This window comes from Chrysochloris asiatica, unplaced genomic scaffold, assembly GCF_000296735.1.
Source record: "Chrysochloris asiatica unplaced genomic scaffold, ChrAsi1.0 scaffold00266, whole genome shotgun sequence".
Lineage (NCBI taxonomy): Eukaryota > Metazoa > Chordata > Mammalia > Afrosoricida > Chrysochloridae > Chrysochloris > Chrysochloris asiatica.
Window position 1 is genome coordinate 3,038,824 of NW_006408784.1, and position 13,181 is coordinate 3,052,004.

The window sequence follows — 13,181 nt, forward strand, 5'->3', positions numbered from 1 at the left end:
AGGGATTGCTGGATCATAACGTATTTCTATTTTCAACCTTCTGAGGAAGCGCCATATTGTTTTCCAGAGAGGTTGGACCATTTTGCAGTCCCACCGGCCTGCTGTGCTTTTTTTTGTCTATAATACAATATGTAATTTTCTTCTGGTCAGATCCTCAGGCATTCTGCATCCCTCTCCTGTCTTCCATGTAGATACTGATAACACATCAGTTTTGTTTCTCTCAGTGATTTGTTCTTACTTGCTTGTGTTTTACTTGCTTTCTAGTTCCAATGTAGGTAGTATTTGTGGGTTTGTGGCTTTACTAGTCTAGTTTCTCTACTGGTTTTATGGATGGATTTGGGTGATTCAAAAGCTACTTTGTAGCCACTGCCATACTCTAAAATTTCCTTTTTTGGTCTTTCAGATGAGTTTCCCCTCCACAGTATTTATGATTAACATCATGTAATACTGTAAATTTTCTTCTACCCCTTCTACAAGCCCTAAGTATGCACCCCTTTTAGTTAATCGCTATTTACTATCAAATTACCCACCTGATTAAGCAAATTGGCCATGCCATTAGCCTCTTTCTACCTTTAGTCAGACTATTGTAGAAATGAGAAGATTGGGCTAGGGTTGGGTATTTTTTCACCCCCTACAGAGGAATGTTACCGGATCTGTCTCTGTGTTAGAATTGTTGTGAAGTGCCAGGGAGTCCATTCTGACTCATAGTGACCATGTATGTGTAGGGTTTTCAAGGAGTAGCTGGTGAGTTAGAACTGCTGACCTTTTGGTTCAAACCAGGCTTACGGTCCAGTGCTTATCCTACAATGCCATACCAGGACTCCTGTGTTAGCACTGTTGTTGTAAAATGCTTTTGAGTTGGTTCTGACTCATAGCAACCCTATATAGGGTTTCCAAGCAGTAGCTGGCTAGTGAGTTTGAGCTACTGACCTTGTGATTCAAATTGACCTTTCGATTCATTGCTTTATCTTACAGTGCCATACTAGGCCTCCATGTTAGCATTTTGTTTTTGTTAAGTACCATCGAGTCGGTTCTGATCTATAGCGACCCTGTGTACAGTTTCCAAGGAGCAGCTGGTAAGCTTGAACCGCCAACCTTGCAGTTCAAATAGTTTTGTAGTCAGGCTTATTAACCCACAGCACCATACCAAGACTCCATGTTAGCATTTGTTGTCGTTAAGTGCCGTAGAGTGTCGAGTCAATTCTGATCTGTAGCGACCCTGTATAGGGTTTCCAAGGAGCAGCTGGTGAGTTTGCACCACCAACCTTGCAGTTCAAACAACTTTGCAGTCTGGCGCATTAACCCACTTCACCACACCAGGACTCCATGTTAGCATTAGCAGGGTCTGAAATTTAAACAGTAAGTACATTCATTTTGCTTTAAAAAACAGAATGCTGCTTTGGACAGAGTAAAGATGAACTTCTAGACTGTGATTTTACTCATTCTCAGATAACTGTAAATAATAGTCCTTTCAAAGGACATTTTTTCCCCATGGGATTTTTCTGTGGGCATTTTCCCCCCCATGGGATGTATCTGTTTATTATTCTGTTGCTTCCTCAGCTGTGTAAACGAGGGTCGTTATCTTACCTGAGTCAGTCTTACTGTGTTGGTTTCAGGTCTTCATTTCTTACAATTGTAGTTATTGCCATTACTGGGGCATAGGCTTTCTTGGTTTCTGTTGTTTTCCTGTTTAAAGTTTGAGTTCCATGTAAATGGGAATGGATTGTATTCATTTTATTGTGGCCATTCTCTGAAATAACTTTCGGTACTAGGAAATTACTGTGTCTGTGGCTCATCATATTCTCCTGTAGAGTGCTGGTTAAAGGATTTTATTTTATACATAGATTTATGACTTCCGAATAGAAAACTACAAACATTTAAGTTTCCAAAGAATTTTATGTTAGGTATAAATACTGCATATATGTTGAAAAAAGGGAGCCCTGGAGACAGTGGTTGAAAAGCTGGGCTGCCCTGGGATTTATCTGTTGAAAGATGTGGTAGTCTGATTCCATAAAAGATTTACAGTCTTGCAAAAGTATTTCAACTATGTCCTGTAAGATTGCTATGAGACAGAATCAACTTGACAGCAATTTTTTTTAATGGGTTCTATATTAAAATCTGAATTTGAAATACAAATATAGGCATGTTATATTTATGTTGTTGATTTTCATTGTGAGAAATAACTTTTTAGTAATTTTCATGTGTAAGCTCTCTTAATGTTTATTTGTTTATTTTGTAGCTTCCAATAAAAACAGGACAGCAGAATACACATACCAAAGTCAGTACAGAACACAACAAGGAATGTCTTATCAATATTTCCAAATACAAGTTTTCTTTGGTTATAAGCGGCCTCACTACTATCTTAAAGAATGTTAACAATATGGTGAGTATTTGGGTTACCACTTTTGGGTGGGGATTTGCATAGTTTGTTTTTCTTTTTATTTAAAAATTTGGAGCAGGATATTTTGAAATATGGGAGGTAGTTTTCAATGGATTCGTTACAAACATTCTTTTTAAATTTGTGAATCAGCACAGGTAATTTTTTAACTTTCATTTTTCTTTTTGATTCTTTTCCTTAGAAATTTCCCATATTTGTAAACCTATGTATTCTTTTGTACAACTTTTTAGAAATTAGGGCTTAATGCAGATTGTGTTAAATATGAATTGACCATAGTAATCTTTTAAACTGTTTACTTTAGCTCCTTATTTGAGTAATTTCATGTCAGATAGTCTTGTCCCTGAATAGATAATATGATAAGATCTTGTAGTATGTAAATGTGGGGTTGATTTTTAATGTATATTTGTATTTTTTTTCCTTCTGTAACCTACAACAGATTCTAGAGTAATTGAAGAACTAATTGTTGAAATAGTTTTCAAATGCAAATGTCAAGCTGTCAAAAGTTCATACTGTTCTTTCATTTCTTGTGTTTTAGAATCTTCACTTTAAACATACCTTTTCTTTGTTTCTCTGAGGCAATTCCTTCATCTGTCAGTTTCTACCTAAAGTGTCCTTTATACTAAGGTCAAAGAAACTGGTTTAGATGTTTTCTTGTTTAACTTCAAACTGCGTGTGTTTAACCTCATGTTGTATTCTGTTCATCTGTCAAACTGACTTGTGGGTATAGATGATAAAAGTTTGATTTTTACTGTCACATCCTCTTTGGTGTGGTTTCTTTTAAAAAAGAAATTCTTGGGAATATGGAACTGAAAGATAATGGAATTTTTCTGTGAACTTTTTGAAAACCCCCTTGTAAATGCTAACATTTTTCTTTACCTCAGAATTAATTTTGTGTGAGGATCAGGATGAAAAAAATAATAGATTTAAATATAGTATACTCTGAGAGCTAAAAGGAAGACCACTGATTTTCTTGATACTCAGTTTTTCACTTTTCATATGTGTGCTGATTTATAGTAAAAAGTGATAACTATGCTTAGTGTTCTGAATATCTTTTCTTTTAGAGAATATTTGGAGAAGCTGCTGAAAAGAATTTATATCTCTCTCAGTTGATTATATTGGATACACTGGAAAAATGTCTTGCTGGGGTAAGGAAATCCTTTTTGAAATAAGTAGCCAGGTTTGTGAATTCAGACTTGAGAATGGCCAGTTTTCCAAAGTATAGATGTGAACAACAAGACCAATTACGGACCTTTTCTCTAATATATAGAAATTTTGTTAATAGAGCTGATCTGGTGGCACAAACATATTTTCAAGAGAAAATTATTCTCATCTTTTATAAATTAAATAGATACTAAGTTTACTTACAAATTATTAAGTTTCAGTCACATAACTCAAGATTTTTTTTTGAAAAGACTTTATGAAGAGACCACTATTTAATAAATTATCCTAGGTAATGTTATTTCTGTAGTATTGATGAGCTATGAAAGTGTGTGATGGGGAAGAGCAAGAGCAATGTCTTTTTCTTTCTGCATGAATCTGATATTAATCTTCCACTTTTCAAATTTATATCCAAGAGAACTTTAAAAAAAAGTAATTAAAGAATTATAACACTTAGGTTCAATTATGAAAATATAAAATAGATAAGTGGACGAGTAGTTGAATACAAAACAATTCTTAAGTTTCTTATAAATGATTATCTCCCTTAATGTATTTTCACTTATGATTTAATTTGAATTTTTTCAAGAATACTTTTGCTATGCGAAGCAATGTGTTTCTATACTTCAATCATAATTATTTCTGGACCACGTTAGCTTATGTAAATATATGAATTAAATGCTCCACTTTAGTGCTCTTTCTGCTTAGTGTGTATTAGAGTAAACGTTTCTTAAATTCTCCCTTCCTTTGTCACATCTTTTGCCTTTTATTCAGATTTATTTTCCTTATCCCTGTTATTATAGTTCTCAGTAGTAAGCCTAAGTGTAAGTAATTATAATTTATGTGAAGTGATTGTGTCATTGGGAAGAGAGGAAATGTTCAAAAATGTTTGGGGCAGAAATAGAATAGGGAATTAAATAAATATTTATAGTCACACAACCATGTATGAAAGGAGGGAGGAGGGATTTAAACGTTTTTGCCCCCAAATGTAAGCATAATGTATTTAACACTTTTATTGACCTTGTATTATACACCTGTTCCTCACTTAACAACTATCTTGTTATTTGATGTTTATGACAATAGTAAAAGGATCTCTGCCTAACTATTTTGTGCATTAATGCCAGATATCTGACAGTAGTGAATGTTGAGTTGCTAGGTAAGAGTATTGTTGCCTGTAATGGTTAAAGTTATTTGTTGCTTTGGATTGGCTATGATTTATCTAGTGATACAATCACCCTCCATTTTATGATCTGATGTGGTCAGATCTGATGTTGTCTTCGTTTTTGTGATCTGATGTGGTGTGATCTGATGTGGTCTTCGTTTTTGCATAATACTGGTTTTTACATGATGACTTGATTTTTGGACCCTGACCATGTCAATAGTGACAAGAGGACCGTGGCATTATGTGCTCGTATATATAATATGAAGCCTACTACAAAATGTAAAATGTTTAGCCAAAATTGAGTCAGATTATTAGATTTAAACTCCAGTTTACAAAAAATACAGTAATTGCAGGAACAAGTTACACCACAAGGAAATTATCAAATTCAGATTATGGAATGTTCTGTAAGGCAACTGACCCAGTTTCTTTAAAAAAATATTGACATATAAAGGATACATATGAGAAGTAGGGGAAATTTTTCTAATTGAAGAAGTTATACGACCATAGCAATTGAGTCTGTTTTAGAGCTATGATTCTATTTTAGATCATTTCTAAAATGCTACCACCACTCGTCTGTCAGTTTGTTTTACTGTGATGGTTGCATGTTGTTGTGCTTCTGGAAGCTATGCCATCTGTATTTTAAATACCAGCAGGGTCAACCATGGTGCACAGGTTTCAGATGACCTTTCAGGCAAAGCTAGACTAGGAAGGAGGAAAGATGGACTACTTCCGAATATTTAGTCACTGAAAACCTTATGAATAGCAGTGGAACACTGCCAGGTAGCATAAAAGTATTGAATATTGAAACATGATTGAAGAACACCAGAATATTGTCAGATATAGTACTGGAAGATGAGCCCCTCAGGTTGGAAGGCACTCAAAATACGACTGGGGAAGGAAGAGCTACCTCCTCAATCTAGCGTTGACTATGATGAAGTAAATGGAGAAAGCCTTCTGGACCTTCCTTTCCTGATAGGGCACAACTCAAAATGAAGAGAAGCAGCTGTAAACATCCATTGATAATCAAAACATGAAATGTACGAAGAATGAATCTAGAAAATTGTAAATTGTCAGAAATGAACTGGAATGTATAAACATGGATATCCTAGGCATTATGAGAGCTGAAATGGACAGGTAGTGGCCATTTTGAATCTGACAATTACATGGTTTACTATGCCGGGAATGCCAAATTGAAGAGGAATTGGTGTCGCATTCATCATCAAAAAGAACATTTCGGACTCTGTCTTGAGGTACAATGCTGTCTGTGATAGGATAATATTAATATGCTTACAAGGAAGACCAGTTCATACCACTGTTATTCAAATGTATGTACCAACCACTAAAGCTAGTGATGATGAAATGAAAGAATTCTATCAACTTCTTAAATTGATCAAACATGCAATCAAGATGTATTGATAATTAGTGGTGATTGGAATGCAAAGGTTGGAAGCAAGATCAGTAGTTAGAAAATATGGCTTTGGTGATAGAAACAGTGCTGGAGATCACATGATAGAATTTTGCAAGACTAATTACTTCATTACACATACCTTTTTTAAACAACATAATTAATGGCTGGACACATGGACCTTACCAAATGGAATACACAGATATCAAAATGACTACATCTGTGGAAAGAGACGGTAGTAAAGCTCCATATCATCAGCCAAAACAATGCCAGGGTCAGACCATCAATTGCTCATATGCAAATTCAGGCTGAAGTTGAAGATAATTAAAACAAGTCCACCAGAGCTAAAATATGAACTTGACCACATCCCACCTGAATTTAGAGATCATCTGAAGAACAAATTTGATGCATTAATGACTGAAGACCAGAAGAGTTGTTATGTGACATCAAGAACATCATATAAGAAGAAAGTAAAAGGCCATTAAAAAGACAAGAAAGAAGGAAAAAACATTGATCTTTTGTCAAGAGACTCTGAAACTTGCTCTCCAGCATAGAGATGCTAAAGCAAATGGAAGAAATGAAATAAAAGAGCTAAATTGGAAATTTCAAAGAGCAGCTCTAGATAAAGTCAAATATAATGAAATGTGCAAAGTCCTGGAGTTAGAAAACCAAAAGAGAAGTACATACTCAGCATTTCTTAAGCTGAGGGAACTGAAGAAAACGTTCAGCCTCAGCTTGCAATATTGAAGGATTCTATGGGCAAAATACTGAGTGATGCAGAAAGCATCGAAAGAAGATGGAAGAAGTTCACAGAGTCACTGTACCAAAAGGAAATGGTCCATGCTCAACCATTTCAAGAGGTAGTATATGATCAAGAGCCAATGATACTGAAGGAAGAAGTCCAAGGTGCATTGAAGGCATTGGCAAAGAACAAGGCTCTGGGAATTGATGGAAATACAAATTGAAATCTCTCAACAAACTGATGTAGCACTGGAGGCACTCATTCATCTATGCCAAGAAATTTGAAAGACAGCTTCTGGCCAACTGACTGGAAGAGATCAATGTTTGTGCCCATTCCAAAGATAGGTGAATCAATGGAATGCGAAAATGCTAGGACAATATCATTAGTATTTCATGCAAGTAAATTTTGCTAAAGATGATTTTTAAAAAGCTACTGCAAATATACATCAACATAGAACTTCAGAGGTTCAAACCAGATCGAGATTAGGATGAGGTTTATCTTTGTTGACGTCAGATGGATCTTAGCTGAAAGCCGAGAATACCAGAAAGATATTTACCTGTGCTTTATTGACTTAAGCAAAGCTTTCGATTATGTGGATCATGACAAGCATTGCGGAAGAAGAATATTCTGTAACACTTAATTGTGCTCAATCTGTATGCTGAGTACATAGTTTTAGAAGATGAATTATGTGAAGTAAACTGTGGCATCAGAATTGGAGGCAGACTCACTAGCAACCTGAAATATGCAGAAGAAACAACCTTGCTTGTTAAAAACGAAGAGGACTTAAAATACTTACCATGAAGATCAAAGACCAAAGCCTTAGGTATGGGTTGTACCTCAATGTATAGAAAACAAAAATCCTTACCACTGGACCAATTACAACATCTGTATAAATGGAAAAAAGCTTGAAGTTGTCAAAGACTTCATTTTGCTTGCTGCCACAATCAACACTCATGGAAGCAGCAGCCAAGAAATCAAACAACGTATTGCACTAGGCATATCTGCTGCACAACACCTTTTTAAAGTGTTGAAGAGCAAAGATGTCAACTTGAGGACTTAAGGTGCCCCTGACTCGAGCCATGGTATTTTCAGTAACCTCATATGCATGCGAAAGCTGGACAAGTGAGTAAGGAAAACCATAGAAGAATTGATGCTTTTGAGTTATGATGTTGGAGGAGAATACTAAAGGTATTGTGGATTGCCAGAAGAACCAACTAATCTGTGTTGGAAGAAGCACAGCCAGAATGCTCCTTGGAATCTAGGATAACCAGACTTTGTCTCTCATACTTAGGACGTGTTACCAGGATGGACTTGGAGAAGGATATCATGTTTGGTAAAGTGTAGAGTCAAAGAAAAAGAGAAAGACCACCAACCAGATAGATTTGCACAGTAACAATAGCAGTGGACTCAAATGTAGCAACGATTGTGTGGTTGCTGCAGGACCCGGACAGTGTTTCATTCTGTTGTGCATCGGGTCGCTATTATTGGTACCGACTTTATGGCACCAAACAACACCAGCAATAAAAATGCTATGGAAGTTCTGTTGGGTACAGAGAAATTTGAATAGACATTGAGTATTAAAAAGGATGCAAGGAAATTATTTTTCTTGGATGTGATATATTTGTATTGAAATTACATTGCAAAATGTTTTTATTTTTACCAGATGCTGAAGTACTTGAGGGTGAAGTGTTATGTTTGTAACTTTGTACACCATGAATTTATTTTGATGTTAAGACAGATGACATAATCCACTCATTAATCACTCACAACAAAGGGGGAATTCCTAGATTAAGTGTTCGTGGGGGGTGGGGGGGTGGCTTTTTAGTGTGATTAGGTTGTTTTCAGTTATTTATAACAAATTGTGGATAGGTTCAAATTGTTGACCTTTCAGTTAGCTCCTGTAACAGAAATGCCACATAAGTGGGTGACTTCAATGAACAGAAATTTATTTTCTCACAGTTTAGGAGTCTAGAAGTCTGAATTCAGAGAGCCAGTTGCAAGGGGAAACACATTCTCTGTCCACTGTAGGAGAAGGTGCTTTTTCAGCTTCTATTCCTATGCTCTCTAGAAATCATGTAATTTGTATTCTCCCTTCCTGTTTATGCTTGTTTGCTTTAATCTGCTTTTTTTATATCTCAGAGGAGATTGATATAAAACATACCCTACACTAACATTTTATTAACATACCAAGGAAAAGCCGTTCCTAAATGGGATTATAACCACAGGTGTAAACCAAACCAAACCAAATCAAATTGTGCTTAGAATCCTTTGTTAACTCTCAGGGTAGAACTGCCCCATAGCGTTTTTCCAAGGCAGTAGTCTTTACTGAAGCGTGACTGCTCCATGTTCCTCCTACAGAACAGCTGCTGGGTTCAAATTGTTGACTTTACAGTTAGCAGCTGAGTGCTTCTTAACCACTATACCACCAGTGTTCATATAGCACAGATGTAGACTCAGAATTTATAACACAAAATGTGAGGGCATAGTTCAGTACATAAGAAGGGTGAAGATGGAATCTTGTTCCTTATTAGACTATCTTTGGATAGAAATGGAGTCTCCCTCCGTGATACAAATGGTGAAACAGTCAGCTGATAACTGAAAGATTGAATCTCCCTGGGAAACCTCAGAAGACAGGCCTGGTGATCAGAAAGGTCCCGACCCTGAAAACCCTGTTGTTTGCTTTGTAACACGTGGCGTTGTCATGAGTTGGAATTGAGTCAACAGCATGGCTTTGATTTTGGTTTTTGTAGATATAGCTAATATACAAAATGTAATTCTTGAATTTAAGTGATGCATATATAGTTGTTCATTATAGTATTTTAACTTTTCTGTATGTTTGAAAATTTCCAGAATAGAAAGTTGAAAAAAGTGGTTTTACCACATTTACATGTCAAATTAAGAAAGTTTTAAAAATATGTGATTATTTGTATTTTAGCAACCAAAGGACACAATGAGATTAGATGAAACAATGCTGGTCAAACAGTTGCTACCAGAAATCTGTCATTTTCTTCACACCTGTCGGGAAGGAAACCAACATGCCGCTGAACTTCGGAATTCTGCCTCTGGAGTGTTATTTTCTCTCAGCTGCAACAACTTCAATGCTGTCTTTAGTCGAATTTCTACCAGGTTAGTATGTAAATCCACATAGGATTGTGGTATTAACAAAATGTTAAAACACTATCACTGAAGTCTTGTTTATCTAGAAATTAAAATTTGATAGAAATCTTAGCTGGGCTTTTGTAGGAATTTTATGTCTTCCTTTGAAATGCTTTATTGTGTATAATACTGCTTTAATAATATATGTATAAAGTGGGGTAAACTTTGGACTGCTAACCTAAAGGCCAGCAGTTCAGAACCAATAGATGCTCATTGGGAGAGAAGCTGTGTGCTCCCGTAAAGATTGTCAGTGCATCGGCTTTTTAGGAGTCACAGTCAACTCACTAGCAGTGGTTGTTTTTTTTTAAGTTATACTACTATAAACTTGAAGGTTTACATTTTAGGAAAAAGGATTACATGTGGCCAGTACATTAGAAATTTAGACTCTTAAGGTATTTTTTAAAAAGCACTAGAATTTTGATGTGGCTTTTGAATATATTATTCCTTTAAATAAAGAGCACTGGTAGCACTGTAGGATAAGCCTGGGACTGCTAAACAAGAAGGTTGACAGTTCAAACCCACCAGCCTACTCTGCAGGAGAAAGGTGCAACTTTCAGCTCCTATAAAGATTTATAGCCTCAAAAAATTCTATACAGGGGTCTCAGTGAGTTGCACCTAACAACAATATTCCTTGAAATGAAATTACCCAACCAGATGGAGTAATTGGTGAAAGTCGTCAGAATTCTAATGCACTCACAGCTATATTCTTTATCACAAGATTCTTAGTAACCAAAAAACCCTCAGTAGCATGGAACAATGTGAGTAATTACAAACTGAATTCTCTAGAAAGTGGACTGTGTTTAAGTGTTTAAACTTTAGAAACTCCTCTTAATAGAGCACTTATATCATGTTCTGCTGTACTTTGTCTAACCTCACAGAAACCCTCAAGGGTAGGTGAAACTTACCTTGTTTTATAGGTAAACAAACCAGTGGCCAAGGAAATTACTAAGCAGGTGATATACTAAACAATGCTGACTCAAAATCTCAGTCTAAAGAGGCAGTTAGGCTGGCTTCAGAGTCTGTAATAGTTTTATTATTCCAGATTACTTACTATACAAGTTCTATTTTGACCATATTTTGATGATATCTTTATACATACACATGTGTATATATGAGCATTCTTTAAAAACACAAGTGTTTATGTTTATAAAGGATTGCTGTTATTGTTAAGTGTCATCAAGTCGATTCTGACATATAGCGACCCTGTATAGGGTTTCGGGGGAGCACCTGGTGAGCTTGAACTGCTGACCTTGTGCTTCAAAGCGACTTTGCATTAACACACAGAGCCACACCAGGACTCCTTATAAAGGATGGTGGTGGTGGTTATGTGCCATGGAGTCGATTCTGACTCATAGCACCCCTGTACCGGGTTTCCAAGGCTGTAAATCTTTACGGGAGCAGAAAGCCTCATCTTTCTCCCAGGGAGCAGCTGTTAGTTTCGAACTGCTGACCTTGCAGTTCACAGCCCGATTCGTAACCACTACAGTACCAGAGCTCCTTTATAAAGGATAGAAATGTTAAGTACTGTAGAGTTGGTTCTGACTTACAGTGACCCTGCACAGGGTTTCCGAGGCTGTAAATCTTTATGGGAGCAGAAAGCCTGATCTTTCTCCTGCGGAACGGCTGGTAGATTCGAACTGCCGACATTAAGGTTAGCAGCCTGATTCATAACCACTATGCTACCAGAGCTCCTTGGATAGAAACACACACACAGAGACACACACGTGTCTGTATGCTTCTATTCTTTAAGTGTATGCTGTACATGGAAAAATTGGTATAGTTTGTACAGTAGGAGACAATTAATATAGCTGGTGCTGGATAAGAAGAATTAGAATTGACATTAGCAAGTTTACTCTGGAACTTGCTTTAATGCAAATGATTTGCCTTTCTCATGCAAGGAGAATGGGACCAAGTGGGAAGTATAACATGGATAATTTTTGCTAAATCACTTCGTGAATCAGAGATTAAAATAGTATAGCGAAAAACAATTTTCTTTGTTATTTGTGCCTGGATCTTTTGAGTTATCTGCATTATGTGAATGATAGAATTTCATTAGTCACATTTACTCTTCTTTCTTTCAAGAAGTGTGAATGAGAGTATACATCATAATTTGAGAATTTGTACTGTATTGTGCTTGGGAGTTGGCTAACTTCAAAATCTTGTTACTTTTTTTGTTTGTTTGTTTGAAGTTTTTTGTGTGAATTGAGTGAGAGTTTAGATGGGAGAGCATCAGCTTTACATTCTGGGTTTTGTTTATTTTTTGGATTTACATCAAAGCACTCAGGAATATAACCATTCAACCAACCAAAGGGTATACCCTGCATGCCAGCCCCCCAGCTGTAAGCACACAGCCCCTGTCTGTCTGTGAGTCCAGAGTCCCCAGCTGCTCCATCTCTCCACATCCTTGTCTCTGCCTCCATCTCTGGTGTCGCAGCTTCTCTGGATAGGGTCTCGAACTCCGCTCTTCTCCCTTGATGGTCCAGGGTCTTCTGCTCCTGGACTGCAAGATCAACCACTCCCCTCCTTTTGTTACAAAATATCTACCTTTACATTTGCAACACTCACAATCAGTCCTGATAGCAATTATTCACTGTTGAACGACAAGAGTCTTATCCCCATCTCCGTTGATCAAGCCCTGTCCAGACAGGTTGGAAACCACTCAGTGGAGATTCTACCTTCCCCCACACCCTCTGAAACTAAGCTCCCTCTTGAAGCCTTGTAAGTCAGTCACTTCATGCCTTTGTTGTCCTCTCCCCATTTTGAGTATCCAGTGACTAAGTTGCCAATCCCTGTCAACCCTGTGTACAGAATGGGTAGGAATGATCCTCACTGTGAAGATTCATTCCCTCTTTTAAGCTACTACATCCATAAGTATAGGTCAAGTTCATCAAACTATAGCAGATTACTCTTTTTTCTCTCTTCTTTCGTCCTTTAGTAGAGTCTCAAGTCTAGGTCTTCCTCTGTTGTTGTTGCCTTGTACTCTTTTTAAGCAAAAATAATTATATCTGAAATCATGATGCTAGCCCATAGTATTCCTTAACCTCTCAACAGAATTTCTGATGAAAATTAAACTTTTATTTAATGGTGTGTATAATATTGTCGTACTGTGGTGGCTTGTGAGTTGCTGTGATTCTGAGGGCTATCCCACCAGTATTTTAAATAC

The 13,181-nt window shown here is 36.7% G+C and overlaps 1 protein-coding gene across 2 annotated transcripts in view; it reads left to right on the forward strand.

Annotated features, from left to right (window-relative positions):
* NF1 (neurofibromin 1) overlaps positions 1–13,181 on the forward strand; it is a 307,052-nt gene that overhangs the window by 74,531 nt on the left and 219,340 nt on the right. For both annotated transcript variants that reach the window (XM_006874227.1, XM_006874228.1), the window contains exons 2-4: positions 2,240–2,383; positions 3,460–3,543; positions 9,798–9,988. In XM_006874227.1, the coding sequence (XP_006874289.1) occupies positions 2,240–2,383; positions 3,460–3,543; positions 9,798–9,988 (419 nt within the window). The remainder of the gene's footprint in view (positions 1–2,239; positions 2,384–3,459; positions 3,544–9,797; positions 9,989–13,181) is intronic.